The sequence below is a fragment of the Calonectris borealis genome, chromosome 1, assembly GCF_964195595.1.
Source record: "Calonectris borealis chromosome 1, bCalBor7.hap1.2, whole genome shotgun sequence".
NCBI lineage: Eukaryota > Metazoa > Chordata > Aves > Procellariiformes > Procellariidae > Calonectris > Calonectris borealis.
The window spans coordinates 58,203,455-58,224,039 of NC_134312.1; the positions used below are offsets into that span (position 1 = coordinate 58,203,455).

Sequence of the window (20,585 nt, forward strand, 5' to 3'; positions counted from 1 at the left end):
ACACAGGGCAGGACTTTACAAAGCATCTAAGCTCATCATCTGTAACCACAGCTTGAGCTCTATACTGACGGCATTTTAGCCACGCAATCGGGAATTTAATGAATTCCTTCCCCGCCTCAGACCTTCTTAAAGCTGTTTCCAGGAGGGGGCAAACAATGCAGTGCTGTGGCGGCACAGTAGCCCACACGGGCTCGCTCGCCTCCAAGGGATCCCACCAACCTCTTAGCACCGTTGGTTGGACCCACACCGCAAGGTCCAGCAGAAGACCTGGCTGCCTGTCACACTCTGTGGGCCATGTGTGCTAAGCCCTTCCTCTGGGGGTGGAAACAACGCGTGGCTCACCATTTGCTGGCCTGTCATAGATTTCCTGTGCGAGCCAGTGTGGCTTGGAAACTTTTACCAGTGCGACTATTTTGGTTAGGATTTGAAAAAAAAACCAAATCAAACCAAACCAAACCAACAACCCAACACAAAAAAAATCCACCCCAACACCTTAATGTCATTCCTAGTGTGAACTCAAGTGTGCCAGTACAAAAGTAGCTGCTACCAGTAAAGCTATTTTGGAAATGTAATACCTGGCTGTGAGCACGTGCAATCTGGTGGGACCGCGCATCTCAGATGAACTGGGGGTGTCTTGTATGTCCGCAGCTTCCCTCCAAAGGGCGAGCTCTTCATCTCTGTGCCTCCATACCCTGGCCAAAAAACAGGGACAGACCATCTCCTTCCTCTCGGGAGCTGTCTGCCTGATCTGTTGGGATCATCTGCCCAGCCCAGAGCCTTCAGGGGTGGTCTGCCTGCTCCTGGGGTACCTGCTGAGCTCAGAAGACACCCTCCATGAAGGGTGCTTGATGTGGGACCTGCTCTGTCTGATGTCTGCACGCTCTGAGTCACAAAGCACCGCAGTCATTGCCCGTGGGATCAGGGCGGTGGAGGGAGAGGTTTCCTTGACATCAGCCTTAAGTTTGTCTCTCTCTGGGTGAATGAGAGAAACCAACCTTTGTTTTGGGCTTTTATCATGACTGTGAAGATCTTATCTTCTATCACCACATAACATCCTGCTCAGGAAATCTTTTCACTAGAGAGAGAGACCTGGGTTGTTTGCGAGAGACTAACTAGCAGGCAAAAATTGACATGGCTTGAGTCAGAGCGGGTTCCCTGCAGGCATCCTTGCTTGTACTTGCTTTTGATCACTCAACTGGACGCCTCTGACTGGAGTTAAGGGCTGGAGATGGGAGCTACACCCTGCTGCTGGTGGTCCTGGGTCAGCACGTACCCTCTGGGAGGGAGCTGTGTGGTGTTGGGCTTGCAAGGGAGGGGAAGGTGGCAGTTGGGACCCCTCGTAGGGAGGGTGAGTCAGCAGCAAATTCATACGCTGCTGGTGTCAAGCGGTGCCTGTTGGGACGGATGCCATGCGAGAGGAGGTGGTGTTTGCTGAAGGCCCTGCGTGCACACGAGTGCCTGGTGTTTGCTTAATACCTGTGTATATTTTGCAACATAAAGGCTATGTATCTGTGTGATGCTCTGTGCATCACACAGATGATACAGTCTCAATTCCCAGATGGTGGTTGTGCTTGATCTTGAAAAGAACATAGCAGCAGAGGGAAAGGGTCTTGCTAAAGCCTCCCTTCCCTCAAACCACCTTGCTGAAGCCAGTGCAGGAGCCCTGTGGGGACCAGAGGGGATGCGTCTGCCATTGGCCCTGGAGGAGAAACAAATGAAGATGTTCATTTTGGGTACAGCAGGAATCCTTTAGGGCAGGGGCCTCATTCATACCTCAAGATTGTTTCATATTCCCCCCACTTTGGTTTCTTCACTTATCTGAGGGAGGAGAGAAAGGTTTCCGTGCAGAGGTGGGGTCTAGAAGCTGCAGTGGTGGGATGCTGAGGGCATCTCCTTTTCAGGAATATGTTGGCAGGGGCAGGGGCAATGTAGGGCTCCTTCATGTTGTGTCCAGAGCCCTGGAGGGATGCACAGCACTACCCTGTGGGCTGACCCTGAGGCTGGGGGGAATCGGGTGAACTCCCATTTCTTACAAGCTTGATATTGCATTGGGAATCTCTTGCACAGAGCCTGTGCTGTCTATCCTGGCACTGAGGCCTGAGGTTTGACACAGCTAAAAGTGATGAAATGAGAGTGAAAATGGGGTTGCTAGAGAAAATGAAAAACACCTTAGCCTTGGAAGGGGAGGCATACAATGTTGGGGACCAAACCATGGTGTCCAATTCCATCTCTCCCAGACCCCTCCTACTCCCAGTGGTATGCACAGTCCAGCTGAGTGATCAAAAGCAAGTACAAGCAAGGCTGCCTGCAGGGAACCCCTTCTGACTCAAGCCATGTCAATTAGATATATGGCAGGGGTGGAGGTTACCCTATGCGGGCTCTTTGGGATGCTATGCGGATGCACAGATTCACTCCTGGGATTGCTGGGGCCACTTGGACCGGGGAGGAGGAAGGCTTCCCAGCATCTGCCCCTGGCCCAGGGGACTCAGTGCTTGGTCGGGCCAGCTGGTACAAGCCCCTGCATGCCCTGGGGTAGGGCTCAGTCACGCTGCCCTGGGGGTGCCTCCACACCCAGCTCCAGACACTACTGAGGACTGGGGGCCAAAATTAAGCCTGTGGGACCTCTTCTCGGCCTGGATCAGGCTTCTTTCCACCACCCTCATTTTCTCCCCTTGCTTGAACGCCCCTCTCCATCCAGAACCAGCCCTACACCTGGGGTGGCCAGGCTACAATTTCTGGAGCCCTTGAACCAAAAAAGCTCCTCCTTATGCATCTCTTCTCTGCAGGCAGAGTTGGGGAGGCTGCGCCCTGCCAGGAGAGCCCCCCCTTGCCCAGGCAGGGCCCCGGCTGGGAGGCCAAGCCGAGCACCCCCTTTCCCCGCCGGCCTGTCGGGAGGTGAAGCCGGGTGCGTTTCGGAAGAGAAGTCGCTGACGAGCCACATCCTTCCGGAGAGCCGCTCCATCCCGGGGCTGGGGAGCGCGGGGAGAAGGACGGGACACACGCAGAGAAAAACCCTTCCCCGGCTCGCCCAGGTGAGGAGCAGCCGAAGGGTCTCAGACACCGGGTGAGGCCGGGGCGGGGGAGGGAGCCGCCCCCGTCCCGCCGGTGAGTGCCACCGCGACCCCCGGGGGCGGGCAGGGCTGGGCTCTCCGTTGCCCGGGGGGTTGCCGGTTCCCTCCCAGCCGGCTGGAGGAAGGAGGGAGGGAGGGAGAGAGGGAGGGAGGGAGGGAAGGTGCAGCGGGGTGGGGAAAGCGCTTCAGACACACCTGCCGGGGCGGCGGCGGCGCGGAGCGGAGCGGAGCGGGGCGCGGAGCGGGGCGCAGCCCGCCCGGCGGCGGGGATGGCGGGTAAGGGGCGAGCCCCCGGCCGGGAGCGGGGGACGGGCGCTTCTCCCCAGGCCTTGCGGAGCCCTCGTGGGCGGTGCAGCCCCGCTATGCCCCCTCTCCTGCGGAGGCTGCTGCCGCGCCCGGCGGCATCGCCCCGGGGCGGCCGGGGGCGTGGGTTTCGCACGGGCTCTGGGGGTGGCGGCGGTGCGGGGGTGTTTGCTCCTCTACCCCTCCTCTTTCCCAGCCACCTCCTCAGGGCTGGCCTCCGGTTCGCCATTCCTCGAAGAGCGCCTTCGGGCTGGCCGAAAGGGGAAGCGCTGCCTCCCCCCTGCCCCCCCACGGCCTGGAGGGGCCGTGGCGGGCGGGAGGAGGGGTACCCCGGGCGGGAGAGGGGGTACCGGCTCCCAGACCCCTTCGCCCTCTCCCTCTGCCGAGCCTGCCTGCCGAGAAGCTGGTCGCTGCTTGCACAGCCGGCTTAGGTTTCTTGGAGAAACACTTTGATTTGAAGGCACAAATCTGCTGCCGAGGAGCAGAGCTCGAAACAGTGCAACTTCTGAGACCTGCTGTTGCGTCCTCCTTCTGCATACTTGTGTCCCTGTGGCAAGCGAGCCTGTTCCAAATGAGAGACATCAGTTTCTGCAAGAAACGCCGTTTGTTTTCTTTATTCAACCTAGGACAATCCAGATCTGTATCGGTATTTAGACTCCTAAGCCCTTTGGTGCTGGAAATCAGACACTTGAGTATCTTTTGTGGATTCAACAATTCTCTTTTCCTGTTATCCTTCATCCAGCAGACTCTGAGCCTCCCATATTTCTACTTGGAGGATTAACTTCTGCACAGCTCTCTCAGCCATCCTCCTTGCTGTGCTAGTTGGCTGTCTGAAATCGCATGATATCATTCTTACCACAAGAAAGAAAAAAAAAAACAAAACCCAAAGAAAATAAAAAAGAGTGGGAGATTTCCTTCTTTCTGCCTTCATGCAACATGAACCTCTACACTGCCCCTGGGGATGTTTGTGTGGCTGGGGTAGGAAAGCTGGACTTGATGCCGGCACCAGAGTGGCAGGTAATGGTGCACACTGGGGAGGAGAGATGGTTTCTAGGTCTCAGAAGATCTTGGCTGTGCTTTGTCTTACCAGCTAAAAGGATTTGTGCTGGCCTGTGAAGCAGTTTTTATTTCTCAAGTGAAAATAGATAACACTGGTTGAGTTGATACACAGCTGGGAAGAGAGCTCCTTGGACATACATCACAGCTCCATCACAGCTTGTAGCACTTAATGGAGCAGGTTCACCACTGCTCTAAGGGTTTTCAGTCCATTCGCTTCAGGGGGTCCCTCTTGCTTTATTTGGTTGACAGAGGGATTGCCTTGTTGCTATGTATTTCCAGGGTTCCACATGGATCTGTGGAAGATACATGGAAGATACGCTGCTGCGATTCCACTTTGGCTCCAGCACCTGTAGCCACGGTGCTCCATGGGATGGTGCCCTTGAGAACTTCAGTTTGGTCACCGATGCTTGGGGCATGCACAGGGCAATGGATCCCCAGGGAAATCCTCCTTTCCAACCCCAGTATGAGAGAGCATGTTCCACGCTGTGAAAACTCTTGGTCCTGACAGTTTCCCATTCTCAGGGATGGGGAAAAAGGGAAGATGTGTGATGGTCGGGGGGATGTAAGAGTGCTTCAGGGGTGAAGATGACATGTGCCCTAGACTTTCTACTGCATATGCTCCTAACTCCTTTATACACCACTGCCTTCTGCCTCCTGCATATCTAAGGCCCTGGGTGGACACTCAAGATCCTGCTGGGCTGATTTGTGTGTAAAATGTCTTCTGTGTATCTGAGTCCCATTTGCAAGACTACCGAATCATTTGCAGGATCATACCTCAACTCATGTTGTCCCATGCCTACTCATGCCTTTTACCTTGTACTCCTCCATCATTCCTCAGACCTCCTCTTTCCTTTTATCCTCCCAGCCCTGGAGAATGCCCCTCTCCAAGCCTGCAGTCTCTCAGAGCAGGAGGAGGAAGAAGACACCATCTGGGAGAAGATTGAGAGTGCACGGCACCAGCTGACCCGCTCCCTGAACCCTGCGAAGCTCACCCCATACCTGCGCCAGTGCCGTGTGATAGATGAGCAGGATGAGGAGGAGGTGCTGAATTCATGCCGATTCCCTTGCAAAAGCAACCAGACAGGTGGGAGAAAGAACAAACTTGCACTTAGATGGGCCCGGTTTGTGGTGGACAACCTGGTTTTGACATGCAGTGGATGCTACTCAGCATGTGGTTTGTGGCCTCCTGGTCCCTCCCACTGCAGTGCTCCCCCGGCTTTGTTGTTCTTTGAGATGCTCAGCAGCCAGACCTCCCTCTCATTCTCTGTAGGCCTCCCCCTGGGTGCACACAGACGAGGGCAGTGCTCCCACCCCATTCCCACCTCCAGCCATTCCCATTCTTGTGGATGGAAGCAGAACTGGTGGAGATGCTATTTTGTATCACAAAGCTGGTCTATGCTGTTTTCTCTCTGGTTTGCAGGGAAATCATCCCAGCTCTTTATCCCTTCTTCCAGGTTACCTGATGGACATCCTCCGGCGCCGTGGGAAGCGAGGCTATGAAGCCTTCCTGGAGTCTTTAGAGTTCTACTACCCAGAGCACTACACACGGCTAACAGGGAGGGAGCCAGCCCAGCGCTGCTCTATGATCCTGGGTAGGGGCAGATGCTCAGTCCCCCCTTCAGCTGCTGCTCGCTGGGGAACGGCCAGAAATCTGTGCATGTGCATGTATAAAGTTTATGCTACCTGTATGCGAAGAACCCTGACAACTCTGTGCTCTGGATCTGGAAGGGAGGGGACCATATGTACGTGTGTGATGGACTGTGGTGCTGTAAGCCTGGGACAAGAAGGGCTGCAAACCCACAGGTTTGGCACCCCTTGATGGAAAACAGAGCGTTGGGTTGCTTTTTTTGGGGTTACCCCTGTCTCAGCAGCCAGGACTTGATTCTCCTTTGTCTCCCCCTAGATGAGGAAGGCCCTGAGGGACTAACTCAGTTCCTGATGATGGAGGTGAAGAAGGTGAGGGCTCAGCGGAAGGAGCACCTGCTGAAGGAGCACCAGCTCCAGGTGAAAAACCAGGCGCTGGAGCAAGAGCAGGCCCGGCTGGAGCAGCAGGTGCAGGAGCTCCTGAAGGTGCAGGAGCGTTGCCAGCGGCTGAGAGAGGAGTGGGACACCAACAGTGTGGAGCTACTGAGGCTGAAGGACGAGAACTACATGATGGCCATGCGCTACGCGCAGCTCTGCGAGGAGAAGAACATGGCCGTGCTGCGGAGCCGGGACCTGCAGCTGGTGGTACAGCCCCGGGGAGCATGGAGGTTGGCGGCGGGAGGCGGTGGGGGTCTGACAGCCAAGAGGGATGCATTCGGATGCCTGTGCGTGGTGGCCCATGAGCGTGAAGGAGCTGATGGCAGGCGGTATATGTGTTGGGGTGCCCCTGCGCTTTATGGGGAGCGTGCCCTGAGCGAGGCAGAGCGTTCAAGTCATGGGCATGGCATGGGAGACTTGCCACTGCCCTGGGGCAGCTGGAGATATATCACCTAGAGGAGCCAGAACCAACTCCTCAGAGGAGCTGCCAGGGCGATGCCTTCCCCGGCATCTCTCGTCTCTCTCAGCCTGGCCGTCGGTACCATGAGGTGCCCTGTCTGCTCCTGCACGTGCTCCCTGCCCTGCGCTGCCTGCTCTGCTGACGGGCGCCTGCGCTGTGTCCGGGCAGCACAGGCACGCAGCAGGCAGCTGATTCTGTCAAGCTGCATGTTTGTATTTAGTCCTTCCCCGGGAAAGGGCTTGCATTTTCCTCTTTCTAGTGAGGATGGTGGCTGTGCAAGCCACCCGCACACGGGGTGCTGGGTGTGCGCGTGCTGCCTGGAGCTGCCCAGCCCGCCTTGCCGCACATAGGAGTGTTTTGGCCCAGACTCCATCCCCCCCCCCGCCGCCGCTCCCCACCGCCTCCTCGTCTCTCTCATGACATTTGGGAGACTCATGCCGCATACCTGAAGGAATTCGTGACACTGCACTCCAGCTGCCAAGCTCTCACCTCCAGCAAACACGCGCCCATTTCCTGCCTGGGCAAGGACAGCCCTACCTTGAGCCTATTAATAACCCAGGTTCCTCAGTGCTCTGCTGCCTCCTGGCATTCCCCCCACCAGTCTGGGCCTGGACCTCTCAAGCAGCCCCGCGGTTACCTTTCATTCCTCATCCTGCTTTGCCACCCCCGGGATCCTCCCCTACCTTTTATCCGGTATTCCTGCCAACGCCAGCTCCCTTGGGCCTTCTCTGAGCAGGGAGGCGAATCGCTTGCGGGTGACTGTGGGCTGGAGAAATCCCCTTGGAAGCAGGGTGGGCCAGCAGGTCCCAGCCTGCCTTCCCCTCCTGGCTCCAGGGTCCAGAAGTGAACGGTCCCCGAAAGTCATTCTAGGACTTTTGCAGAAGTAATCCCGTTCCCGACTCCCTCCTTGGCAATTTTGGCAGTGCTTTTTACTGCTCACTGGCTTTGATAGGTTTCCCCTGCCCCGTTTGCTCTCAAAGCCTTACCTCGCTGTGAAACTGTGGTTCTCTGATCAACCTCATCAGTCGTTACAGGTCTGTGAGGACTTCCCTTACTCCTAAAAGTAACTGACCTCCCCTGTCTCCAGTGGCGTGTTGGTGGAGGAGTGTGAGAGCAGGCCAGGGTGTGATGATGCATCTGTGGTACCCTGCAGCCTCCAGCGGCTTGAGCCTCAAACGCTTCCCAGGCCAGAGGTGACCTCCCCACACTGGATAGCCTCCAGTGGATTCTTCTGCCGCACATTTGTTTCTCAGCTGTTCTAGGAGCTGGGAAGCCTTTGAGAGACTCACAGCTGCTGGCCCTGGCAGCGCACCAGAGGTCCCTGGTCCACCCAGGGTCAAGGCCAGCTGCACTGAGGATGATGCCCCAAGGTAGCAAGAAAGTTGTTGCACCAAGAGAGGATCCTGAGACTGAATGCGCTTATGCAAGTCCATCTTCCTCCTTTGCCCTGCAGGGAAAAGCTTTTGTGTGCAGCTGTGCTAACCTTGGCCCAACACTAGGATAGTGCTTTGCGTGGTTGCTCCAGACCCTTGTTCTGCCCAGGATCCTCGCTGCTTCACTCTCTAACTAAAGCAGAAGTGCAGGGCTGTGTGTGTCAGACTATGTTTCTTCCCTGGGTTGCAGGTAGACCAGCTGAAATGCAAAGTGACCAGCCTAGAGGAGGAGTGCAGCCTGCTGCGGAAACAGGCGTCTGCGCCGCCCCAGCGAGAGGCGGAGGAGCGGGGCCACCCCGACGCCGTGTCCGAGCTGTGGGCTGAGAACCAGCGGCTCACGGCATCGCTGCAGGAGCTGCAGGGCATGTTGCAGGTACCTGACGGGGCAGGGCAGGCTCCAAGTCACCTCCTGACCTGGTGAACCCCCAGTGCTGGTGATACGGGGACTGGAAAGAGAGGGGGGAAATCACTGTCCCTTCCTCTGAGCATATTGCTTGGCTGTGGTGGCTGCAGTTGCTTCTGGGTCTGGGCAGTGATGGGTCCATGTTTCAAGCTCTGTGACTCTTGGATGTGCTCACAAGTGTCACTTTGTGCCTTGGAGCGCACGGTAGATTAATGCAGGAGTGATGATGGCAGTCGTGCCAGTCTGCCTGTCACTGCCCTGGTCTGGTGCTCCCTCGGTGCTTGTGGTGTGGTGACGGTACCCTCTCACCTCCTAGACACCCAGCCAGGGCCCAGTGCCAGGCTCTGAGCAGATCCTGCTGGACATCCTGGAGCATGACTGGAAGGAAGCCCAAGACGACCGGCAGGATCTCTGCCAGAAACTCAACTCCCTGCAGAACGAGCTGCAGTGGGCCGAAGAGCTGAGAGATAAGGTAGAACATCCATCACTGCCCCCATCCCTGCATACTGAGCAGGGCCTGGAAGAGAGGGAAGGGAGGGGTCTGGGAAGCCACAGCAGTCGCTTCCAGGAGGGCTAATGCTCGCTGCTCGCTGTTGCCAGTACCTCCAGGAGGTGGAGGATCTGCAGCTGAAATACCGGACGCTGCAGAAGGACTGTGATCTCTACAAGCATCGTATGAACACAGTGCTGCTGCAGCTGGAGGAGATCGAAAAAGAGCGGGACCAGGTGAATTGCTCTCCCCTCCAGTTCTCCACCTCCCAGCAGGACCTGCTCTGGATACCCCCTCCTTCCTCAGTGGATCTTCTCCATCCATGCCAGGGTGGGAGGTGGGGATTAGTAGTGCAATCCTCCGCCTTTTCTTACTCTCAGCCTGGCTCCTTGCAGGCAATCAAGAGCCGCGATGGGGTGCAGCTACAATACTCCCAGAGCCTGATTGAGAAGGACCAGTACCGCAAACGTGTGCGGGCCTTGGAGGAGGAGAGGGATGAGCTCCTAAGCAAGCTGAGCCAGGCAGAAGGGCTGAACAGCACACTGGGGGCACAGCTGCAACGGTGCCAAGGCAGCCGCAGCCTGGGCAAGGTGAGGGTGGCTAGAAAGAAGGGGGAACAGAGAAGGCAGAGGGGTCAGGGCTGATTTCTGGGGGACGCAATGGGATGATGGGTCTCTTCTCTCCCAGATGTGCAGCTCTTCCTACTCCCTCTGCTCCAATCTCAGCAGCACCTGGAGCCTTGTAGACAACTCTTCCAGCTTTACGACTGGACTTGTGGATGCACTGGGGGTTTCTGCTATCCCATTCCTGGGGGACTCGGCCATTCAGAGCATGGTGAGCACTTGGCCATGAGAGGTTGACCCTCAGCTGAGGGCAGTGGGGACCCACACTGCTCAAGAATGGCACAGAGACATTGGAGCAGGTTCATTGTGGGGCTGTGACTTGCTGGAAGACTGGGCATGGGGCGGTGTGTAAGGTGGGAGCAGATCCCAGATGCAAAGCTTTTTTCTCTCAGTCTCTGACAAACCGGCCAACGCTGCACCAAAGTGTGCAGCACTCAGCTGGGTGGGAGAGAGGGGGAAGCAAAACTCTCTTCATTCTATGTGACACCCTAGAAATCGACAGCCTCATGTAAGATGTTATCCTCCTCAAAAAGCTGTTTAGTCTACATGTGCTGGGGAAGAAATCCTAGCTCTTTTGAATCCTGTAGCAGCATCGTATTTTTTTTAAGGGAATCAGGTTCTTTCCTTTGACTCTTTGAACCCTCATCCTAGAGCACCCTAAAATGGGCAGTCCCACAGGTTACTGACACCTCTGGGTATGCGGTGGTTAAAAGTGAGATATAATGATAAGGTTGGACATTCCCTTCATCTGCTACTACTGCCATAGCTTGTAAATTGCAAAAGGTTGGGAACGCAGTGTCATGCATCTCCATCTGTGCTCTCTCCTTGGGAAAACAAGGTGCCCTTGGGTGTTTGGAGGGGTGTGGATGATCCCTGAAGAGGCATGTGGTACCCTAGGAGCTGTCTGCAACCCAGCCCAAAGGGAGGGGAGAGGTGGTGCTGGGTATTGGTGTTAGCAGGCATCTCTCTTTCACTCTGCCCAAGGAGGTGACTCCCGACAGTGAGAAGGATATCAACCGCCTTTCCACCTTCCCTTTCCCCCCTTGCATCGGCTCCATCCTCCGGCGGCAGCGGGAAGATAGGTGCATGCCCTACAAAAGGTAATTACCAGGGGCTCCTTGAGTCTGTGTCTCCTCTGTGGGGATTGTGGGGGCCAGGGAGACCAGGGGGGAGCATGGAGTGGGGACTGAGAGTGGGAAGGCTGGCTGAGGGGGTGCTTCTGGGGAGTGGGGAAGGGCTGTGGGGGTGGGGTTGAGAACGGGATGCAAACAGGCTTTGGAAGAGCTGCTGCCTCACAGCTCACCTTTGTGTCTCCTTTGCAGCTTGTCCTGTGGCTCCTTTAGCAGCATTGAAGATGCAACAGGTACCAGGGTGGAGGCTTTCCCCAAAGGGCTTAGCTAAAAAGAAGTGGTGGCTGTGGGGAGGGGGCTTGGAGAACTACCCACCCTCATGCCTTTGGTTTGTGCAACTCACCGCAAGGGCTCTGCACCCGTAGCAGGGTGCTACGGACCCACACGACCCCCCGTTGCTATGCCAGGCACTGCTGCTGGAAAAGCTGGCTTTTCCTCTGCAGAGCAAGTAGCTATTCACATCAGCTCTGTTTAATTCATGGAGAACTGCGTTGATGGAGAACTTGATGTGGAGTTGAGGGAGTAGGTAGCAGAAGAGAGAAATGCCTTCACCCTGGGGTGTTATTGGTTCTGGGTGATGGGTTGTAAATCTCCTGGAGTGGAGCTCCTGGTGGTGGCAGGTCCTGTGATGGGTGCTGGTGGCTGATCTCCAGGCACATCCAGGTGGCCCTGGCTGCTGCTGCCTTCTGACTGAAATGCTGATGAAGGGAGTGAAGATTTGCTTGTTCTCAGGAGACATAGGAAACCCTTTCCAGGAGGGTGACCATTCAAAGCCTCCCTGCAGCCTCAATTTCCCAGTCAGATGCTAGAAAATGCCCAGGAGGGGGTGATAGACCCTTTCCACCCTGAGAACGTGAGCTCCCTGCAGCGCTCGGAGAGGTGATGTGCCCCCTCTCTCCCTCTTGCTCTCTTTCCTAGGCAGTGGTTTTGCTAGCGCCTCGTTTGGGGCCTTCTCCTCTTCTTCCAGCAGCACCTACGCCAGGGTGAAGTCGGAGATCTGCTTGTCCACGCTTCCCAGCCGCGAGGAGGTCACCAGGAGGTGACTGCTGCTCTCTGAGCTAGGCGCTCTGAGCCAGCTGCCTGGGGGGATGTTTTCGTGGTGCTGGGGGACCACGATTGGGAGACCCTTCCTTTCTGCCTTCCCCCTTGCGGGCTCTTTCTCGCTAGTGGGAGAGGAGAGAAATGAAGATCCTATAGTCCTTGCTTCCTACAGGACTCCAATTTTTTGTGCTGTCCCATTTGTTATGGCAGGGGTGGGGATGTTGCCCTGGGCTGGACACACATCTGTCTAGGTAGGGACAGGACTGTGGGAACCCAGTTTGGCTTCGGTGTTGGGGCTGGTGGGCTGGAAGGGGCTGTGGGGGTTCGTAAGCTCTGTGTGTGTGCCCTGGTGATGGCTGTGAATCACGAGCTCTGTACCGCAGTGCTCAGTACAATAAACACCCTGTAGCTGGACAGAAGGCATGGGACACCGGTTCTTAGAAAATGCAGCAAACTTCAGCTGCTGGACTTGGCGTTTCTCCTTGCCAGGTCTCTGGTGGTACAGCTGACTAGCATGGGTCACCCCAGCAACCCTTCACCCCAGGAGAAGAGGCTCGGAGCAGACATCTCCATCCTTGGAGGGAACAGGACAGGGATTTACGTCCAGTGGGTCAAGCCAGGCTCACAGGTCGAGGCTGCAGGACTCAGGGAAGGGTGCCGGCTCATTGAGGTGAGTCTGGGAATGGGCTCACTTTGTGGGTTTGCAAGGCACCTGGGATGATGTAAGGAGTGTGGAATGATCCCCAGCGCAAGCTGACCTCTACCCAGCTTGAAGTCCACCTCCATTTCTCTTGTTTCCCAGGACTGCTCCCTGCCTACAGCTCTATGTGGCACAAACAACCATCCAGGTCTCACGGCACCTGTGCACGTAAAAATGCTGAGACCTTCTGAAACACTTCCTTCAGCTGTGGGAGGGGAGAAACAAAAAGGAGTCACACAATTAAGATGGCAATATGGCTATATGTCCCTGGAGTTGTCTGTCACTTTGTAGTATTTCAGAGCAGTTTGCATCCTGCATCCCGCACGTGCCCATTGCGAAGCAATCCGTTCTGGAGCAGGATTTCTCAGGCCTTCGTGACCCTCCCAAGCTATAGAGAATAATCGCTATGAAGAAAGCTCCCGGAGGAAGGGAAGGGCATTTGTTTTGGCAAGAATGACACCACTTGAAATACAGCTACACTACTTGAATTAATATCCCACCTGTAACTGAAAATAAACCAGCTGTCCCGCCCCCACTCCCACACACGTTCATGCACACACATTTGCTTTCACAGCAGCCCGGCATCCGGACTGGGTGGTGGCTGGCAGCAGGTATTTCAGAGGCAGAGGAGGGAACCAGAGGCAGACTGAGGATGCCTTGTCCTCAGGGAGAGCTTTCCCTGGGCCTGCCTTGCTCTGTAACATCTCTTGTGTAATCCTGATGGGTGAGGGAGCTGGGGGGGAGCCTGCTCTTCCAGCCCTTAGGTCTAACGGCATTGGGTCCTTGCTAGCTGAGGGTGCCATCGCTGAAGGAAGAGGTGCTTTCCCTGGAGAACTGCACGCGGGAGGTCGCCTACCTGAGCCTGCTGCATTGGGATGAGCCCTCTAGTCTCGTCTTTCAGCTGGACCTGGAAGGTAAGGCCCTGGCAGCTGGGTCTGCTTTGAGACTGAGCTCTCTGCCTCCCTTTCCAGACCCTCCACCCAGCCCTGGAGGTAAATCTCAGTTATTCTCTCTCCTCTCCTGTTTGGTCCTAGGCCACCATGTCTGACACAGGGGTTGGCCGTAGCTCCGGTAGCTTTCCCTCTCTGGTGTGACTTGTGCATCCTCTGAGTTACAGGATGGAGGTACAGACCTTCTGTCTGTTTGCCTCCTCTGCACCCCCCATCCCAATCCGTAGCTGTGCTGGGGACTTGGCTATCTTATCGGTGATGGTTGTCTCCTGTGTCCCTGCCTGTGGTGACCTATATCTTCTGCTCCAGGATACCAGCCTCTGCGGGAAGCCCTGGAAGAAGGGAAGAAGTTTTCTGGAGACTCGTTCTACATACGCACCAACCTGTCCCTCCTGGAGCTGTCAGACCCTTACGCGCTGTGCGTCAAGTGTCGGGAGATCCTCCATGTCACGGACACCATGCACAAAGGGCGGCTGGAGTGGTACTGCTCCCGCGTTGATCCCTTGACCATGCGGGACCTGGACAAGGGGACAGTGCCCAACTATAGCAGGTAACCAGGGTGAGGAGGAAGGCGGGGGTACCTGGGGTACCTGCCCCATTTATCTGTGGTGAGTATCCCCTGGGAGTCCTGAGGGGTGCAGACTGGCCTCTCGATAGTGTGGGCTGCTCGAGCTTTGTATGGGGGACCAGTGTGGTAGTGTTTGGGTGCCCTTGAGAGACTGGGAGGTTGAGTAACGGCTTTGATATGTCTATGCTTCAGCAGGTCTCTGTGGGGTTTGGCGAAGAGGGTCACAGCAGGCTACGGTCCCTGGGGGCTCTAGAGTTGCTTGAGTGCAACCTCTCTGTCTTTTCAGGGCTCACCAGCTTTTGAAGATCCAGGAGAAGGGCCAGATGCCTGGGCAGCAGAGGGGCCACAGGAACAACGTAAGCCAAAGAAGCCAGCAATGAGAGCCATGTGCGTGCCTATGGCCACCCCACCACCTTGGCATGCAATCTGCCCCACTCTGTTGGTATACCAACTCGTATAGAGGTGGCAGTTGGGTTAGCAAGCGGAGCAGGACGTGTAGCCTGGGCAGTGTTACTGCTCTGTGGCTGCTTTCCTACCCCCTCCCCACTCCCCAGACTGAATCTGATGGGCGGCAGACCTGGTCCCATGCTTTTTGTATGTGTACTCTATCCCCTTTGCCAGCGGGTGTTCTGCAGCCAGCTCTGTGTGTGTGTGTGTGTGTGTGAAATGATCTATGCTCTCAGCTTTATTGCCCTCACTTTCTCCTCAAGCTAAAGAAACGGGCCTTGGACCAACTGCGCCTGGTGAAATCCAAACCGCAGAGGAGCCCAGAACAGCCCCATCAGCAGCTGTGGCTGGACCCCTGCTCAGGTGAGCTTTACCCCTGCGCTTGCCTCGTCACGCTTGGAGACCCAGTTGTCCCCTGTGGGCACTGACGGGACATTGGCATCTGGGATGCCTGAGTCTCTCTGCCCAGGATCCCTCTTATAACTCTGCTAATGGGATTTTGGGAAGCCTGTGCATATTTAAAGCCTCTGCTCCTTTTCCCTTGTTTTCTGGGGCTTTCCATTGCTTCTGTGGCTCTTAGGGTGATCTAACTTTTTGTGGAGAATGAACTTGTGTGTAACTCAAGGGAGTCCCAGGAAATGGGCAAGGGCGGCCACAGCCAGGGTATCTGCCCCTGAGTGAGTGTTGTAACCAGGGTAGGATCTCTCCTGGGAGACAGGATGGTTGGTAGGTGCCTCCATGAGTAAGGATGAGGGGAAGGTACAGGAAGAATGGGATAGTCTGTGGGCCAGTCACAGGCTGGTCTCCCATGTTCTCACCTTTGTCTTTCTCTTCTTCATTCCTGTCTTCTAGACCCAGACATGAACCTGAAGCCTTACAGCCTGGTGCGCCCTGTGGTGGTCAAGACACCCCGTCCTGTGGTGCTGTCACCTAACTGCATTGCACCGCGGCTCATCAGGAACCTGCTGGACTTGCCCACCTCTCGCCTGGACTTCCATGTGTGCCCAGCAGGTAGGGAGCAATGAGTGGTTGAGAAGTCCAGGGCTGTTTTAGGAGCCTGTGGCTGAGTGAATTAAAGTACGCAAGTCTCCTACTTCCGAGGGCTGCTTTCCTCTTTTACCTCCTGCCACTTCTTAGCCATACAGTGGGAAGCTAAGATTTTGCTCAAAGAGGTCATTTCTGTGGAGGCCTTGGTCAGCCCAATTAGGGGAAGAAGTGCTCTTAGTCTTGGAAGTATGAGATGTGGTCTCATGGGACTCTTGGAAAGGTGGCTATGACATGAGGTGTCTCTTCAGTGGCTAAATATGGGGGTCTCTCAGTCTTCCCAGATAATACCTGTTGACAGGTCACCTTTTTGGGCAAGGCGTTCCTTCCTATTTTTACCTGTGTCCTATCCCTTTGGCCCACAGGGAAGCCAGCCCTCCTTTCTGGTCTCCTGGGGCATGGGGATCCTCTCTCTTCCCTTGGGTGGGTGGCAGTGGCATTGCCTTGCTGCTCTGAGTGGCTTTTCCGGGAGTTGAAACCCTGGCTGAGGTGGGATCTGCAGGCTGACTTCATACCAGCTCTTCCTCCCCAGAAATGAGAGGATCCAGCCTTAGTGCTGTTGTCCACTTCCTTCTGCCAGCAGCGTGAGGCTGACACACCGCTGCAGAGGCTGCTGGGGAAAGGGCTTTTTTCCCCTAGGGAATTTTCACAGAGGACGACTCCTTCTTTCCCCCTTCCTCCTCCCTTCTCCATCTCTGGCCTTTCCTTGTGTTTAGAGTTCTCCCTTTGCCAACTGCAAGACCGAAAAATGAATCGGTATGGGTTTTTTGGGTGGTGGTGATGGAGGTAGTGAAAAATCTCTGGTTTGTTGAAGAAGGATGGCTCTGCAAATTTTGGCCGCTGGGCTCCTTATCGGAGTGACTTGGCCATATATCCTGTCCTACTGAGCCCTCTGCAGGGTCCTCTTCACATTGCATGGGGACATGCTTTGAACCCATTACTGCGGCTGGGGACTTTACACTGAGGGCAAAAACTCCATTCTCGCCTGTCAGTTTTGCCTGTTGCGAGGGAAGGAAGGTGATCCGGGAGCCCTGAGCCATTTCTCTTTTATTCACTGCCTCTATTTTCCCTTGGAGAACTCCCCAGCCAGTGCAGAGTTAGTAGAAGCCAGCCCAGCTTCCCCAGGAGCCTGCTGCCCCAAAGGAAACAGATGGCTTTGTAGGATCCAGCTCTACCTGGGAAGTACCTGTGCCACCAGGTAGCAGAGGATGCCCAGCCAGCCTGGAGCTTGGGAGAGCTGGAACATGCTCTGGACCTAATTCCAAACATGCCTTCTCCTAAATAGATTACTTTAGTTCTATCTTAGGGGTGAGGAGCTTCTAAAAGCCTCGTTAGGTTCCCTGCTCGTGTTTCAATGGCAGTGTGGGCAGCTGCCTAGGGCAGCACGGTCAGCAGGGAGAGCCTGGTGCCTGCTTCAGCCACGTCGGGCTGCAAAGCTTGTGGCTCCCAAGTGAGGTCTCTGTGGGTGCATTGTCTCATCTTCTGGTGGGAGTTACCAGGGGCACCTGGCAGTCATTGCTTCGACCACGCTGGACCTTGCTGTCCTGCCAGCTCTCCCCCAGTTCTCTGCCTCAGCATCACCTCTCTGCTGCTCTCCTGCCTGGCGTTGGCTCGGCTGCTGGGTGCTGTCCTTCCACCTCTGAGCAGGGGGAGATGGCTCAGGCTGCCAGCAACAAAAGGAGGTTCAGCTTGCTCCCCATCTTTTTCCCACTCTCCCACACCAAGATATATGTTCCCTTTGCTTTCCCAGCCCTGCCGCTCACTGGAGCCATCTACGAGCCCATGCAGCTCACAAACCCTGCAGAAAACCTAGCTGGCAAAATAAAGTTGTTATTTTTCTGCCGTATTCTCTTATGGAGGGGGTGGGACAGTGTGGCAGTAAAGAAGGGGGGATCGGGGCTGTGAGCTGGCTTAGGCTGCTGCAGTACTGGAAGACAAGTGCTGCTCTTGCCCTGCAAGGTGTCTTCAGCTGTGATATCTTGCTTGTTCTGTACGCAGAAAGCTGCAGGAGAGCCATGCCAATGTGTAATGTTGTATAATTAGACTTGCTCTCCAGAATCCATAAACAGTGAACTCGATAAGCATCAGCATGGCAGCAAACGTGCGGGATCTGAGGTAGAAAGTGCATGCAAAAGGGAGAAGGGGCTGATGTCTCCCTTTTCGTATCTCCTCTTGGCTCGCAGAGAAGCTGGCAGAAGGGGATCCCAGTGCTACCCATGCTCAGGAGCACCCTGTGTCTAGAAGTGCCCCCCAGGGCCGGAGGGAGAGCGGGCGAATCCACATGATCCGGGAGGAGATGGAGAAGGTGCTGAGGTGTTTGGTGTGGGGAGAGAGGGCCAGGATGGGGCACCCCGTTCAGACTGGAGGAGAGGAGGGGACAGCCGAGCGGGGGAAGAGGGAGGGTGGTGTGGTGATAGAGAAGGAGCTGCTTGCTTGGGGGCTGTGTAATTTGGAGGGTGTTTCAGGTCCAGGTGCTGTGGGGTCGTGCAGCAGCAGATGTGGACTTTTCCCTGAGTCTCTGTGGAGCTCAGGTGAAAGAAACGGCAACTGGGGATTCGTGGGGGAGGTGGTGGGAAATGCCATACACTGAAGTGACCTCCCTGCTCTCACATTCCTCATCTTTGCCAAAGCGGCAACAGCTCTGCTCAGGGCAGACGGAGAAATATGGGGCTCTGAGTGACAACGATGACAAAGGGGATGTGAAGATGGGCTGTGGCTGAGTGAGGGGTCTGGTGATCTCTTGGGTTGGTTGGCGGTGATGGAGTGGGTGACCCTGCTCTTTAATTCTCCCCTTCCCTCTTGGCATTGTCTGTAAATCCCACATTTAATGGAATTACTATTGGAAAAGCAATGATATTTCACAGTATGGGGTTTGATTTAATGTAACTGTCAAGGGCTAGGGTTATTTTTTCTCCATTTAAATCAGTAAATCTATTCAATTTCCCTTCCAGAATAAACACTGCCTGCTAGAGCTGGGAGTTCAGAGTGTGAGGGATCTAATTAAAAGTGAAATATACCCCATCGTTATCCATGTCGAGGTCACCGAGAAGAATGTTAGAGGACTCAGGTAAGACAAGATGGAGTGCCATGGATGAAGGGTATGATGGGAGGAGAGAGAAGCCCTTGTCTCTGTTCAGAGGTAGAGACAAGGATCGGGGTGAGAGCACTTGCTCTGTGTGTGTTGGGGTTGGCTGCTGTGAGGGGAAAAAGAGCAGGAAAATTGGCTTTGTGTACGTGTGAGGGAGTTCCTGGGTGTTTTTGCCACCCATCTCTCTATGCCAAGAGTAACGCTCATCCCTGTGTTTTCCCCAGGAGCTTGCTAGGGAAGGCGGGCCAGCGGGACTCGGAGGTGCTGAAGGTGTGCCGCACTGCGGAGCAGGCTCTCCACGCTCTGCCGTGCTCCTGGGCCCGCGTGGAGCCCCACGCTTGGAGCCACGCCGAGGAGCTGCCCAAGGTGGTTCGGGGATGCATATTCCAGGAGCAAAACCGCCCACTGTGGATCGAGGAGGATGATGACTGAGCTGGGGCTAGCAGAGCGGGCACTGCCAGCTACCGTCCTCAAGAGATGTTCTCAGAGGTCCCTGCCTTCCCAAGCTCCTCCAGGTAGCGAGTCCTTCCTCCCCGAGGGGGTGCCGGCAGCAAAGGCCCCCAGGGGTAGCCTTTCTGGTTCCCTTGAGGCTACCAAGAACTGGGGAGTAACACGTGCTGCCTCCCCAGTCTGAGCTTTCTGTATTTTATTGGAGAGACGTCTTCCACCATCATGGTGGAAACCACCCTTGTGGGCTGTTCCAAATCACCTTGGGGTGCCTTTGTCTCTGGTACGTGGTCAGATCGCCAGATGGGGAATGTGGGGGAACCGTGTGGGGTCAGGCTGTGTAGGACCATATCTCACACACATTTGAAGCCCTTCTCCCATCACCTCCATCTCCCCTGCCCTGCAGCACTGCGTGCTTCGAGTCCCCTCTTCTCCTGTCTACCTCGCCTCCGGCCCCAGGGCACAGGGAGCACAGCTCTTGTGCCAATGCCCCGCTGCGGCTGGAGTGACACTAAGCTTGCAACAAACCCATGTTTTATAGGAGCTGTACTCTTTATTGCTTGTAAATTATTAATGGAGATTTTTATTGGCAAACCACATATAAAGGAGAATTAAATATCATTCATAATGGGAATGGGTGGCAGGTTATGGGCTTGTGTGTTACTAGGAAGGTTCGGGTGATGCACGACAGGGTATTTTTCTCCTCCTCTAGCTGAGGCCCAACTGCCCAGCCCTCCAGGGGAAGTCTGTCGTAGGGCAGCAAGAGGTGTGGGGAGAGCACAGGTTGAGCGTGCCACAGACCTAGCTCCCTCTCATTTCTACTTGCCCCGTTTTTCAGTCCCTAGCCTCTCCCTAGTGCTGATGTTGGCCAGGTTGCTCTGGGAAAACCAGGGAAAAGCTCACTTGACGTGTCTGGCTGAGGTCCCTAGAGCTTCACATCCCTCCATGCCCTGGTTATCGTGAAGTGACAAGCTAGCTACCTTGTCCTCCTGGGGAACAACAGTGAAACTGAGCCCAGCCACACTGCCAGGAGAGTGGGGATCCTCTTGTCCCTCCAATGGGGGCTGTTCTCACCCTGATATGGGGCTGAGTGCGGGTTCAGACTCTGGCAGAGGGAAGATGGAGGGTTTGGGGAGCACCAGCCATGCTCACCCACCCTAGCGTGGTCCTGACTCCTAACCAATCGCTGTTATCAGCCCTACTGTGGGAAAGGGGTGCCAGGATACCCGCACCATGGACATGTGGTGGTTGTGGTGGTAGATGGTCTTTCTTGGGGCATGCAAAAGGAAAATGGTGTCTGTGGCTC

The 20,585-nt window shown here is 55.6% G+C and overlaps 1 protein-coding gene across 1 annotated transcript; it reads left to right on the forward strand.

Annotated features, from left to right (window-relative positions):
• Positions 1 to 2,978: 2,978 nt before the first annotated feature.
• Positions 2,979 to 20,585, forward strand: CARD10 (caspase recruitment domain family member 10). The gene is made up of 22 exons (XM_075155759.1): positions 2,979 to 3,032; positions 4,120 to 4,391; positions 5,299 to 5,517; positions 5,888 to 6,025; positions 6,337 to 6,662; positions 8,539 to 8,721; positions 9,068 to 9,223; positions 9,352 to 9,477; positions 9,637 to 9,831; positions 9,929 to 10,075; positions 10,849 to 10,964; positions 11,187 to 11,227; positions 11,913 to 12,033; positions 12,525 to 12,705; positions 13,526 to 13,649; positions 13,995 to 14,235; positions 14,540 to 14,609; positions 14,964 to 15,063; positions 15,553 to 15,711; positions 17,928 to 18,049; positions 18,696 to 18,811; positions 19,057 to 20,585. Exons 2-22 carry the CDS (start codon positions 4,304 to 4,306, stop codon positions 19,262 to 19,264), a joined length of 3,177 nt encoding a protein of 1,058 aa, XP_075011860.1. The 5' UTR covers positions 2,979 to 3,032; positions 4,120 to 4,303; the 3' UTR covers positions 19,265 to 20,585.

Coding starts and splice junctions, on each gene's coding strand:
- CARD10 (XM_075155759.1), top strand. CDS start 4,304: ATGCAACATGAACCTCTACACTGCCCCTGGGGATGTTTGTGTGGCTGG. Junction 5,518..5,887: donor TTGCAAAAGCAACCAGACAG/GTGGGAGAAAGA, acceptor CCCTTCTTCCAG/GTTACCTGATGGACATCCTC. Junction 9,832..9,928: donor GCAGCCGCAGCCTGGGCAAG/GTGAGGGTGGCT, acceptor CTTCTCTCCCAG/ATGTGCAGCTCTTCCTACTC.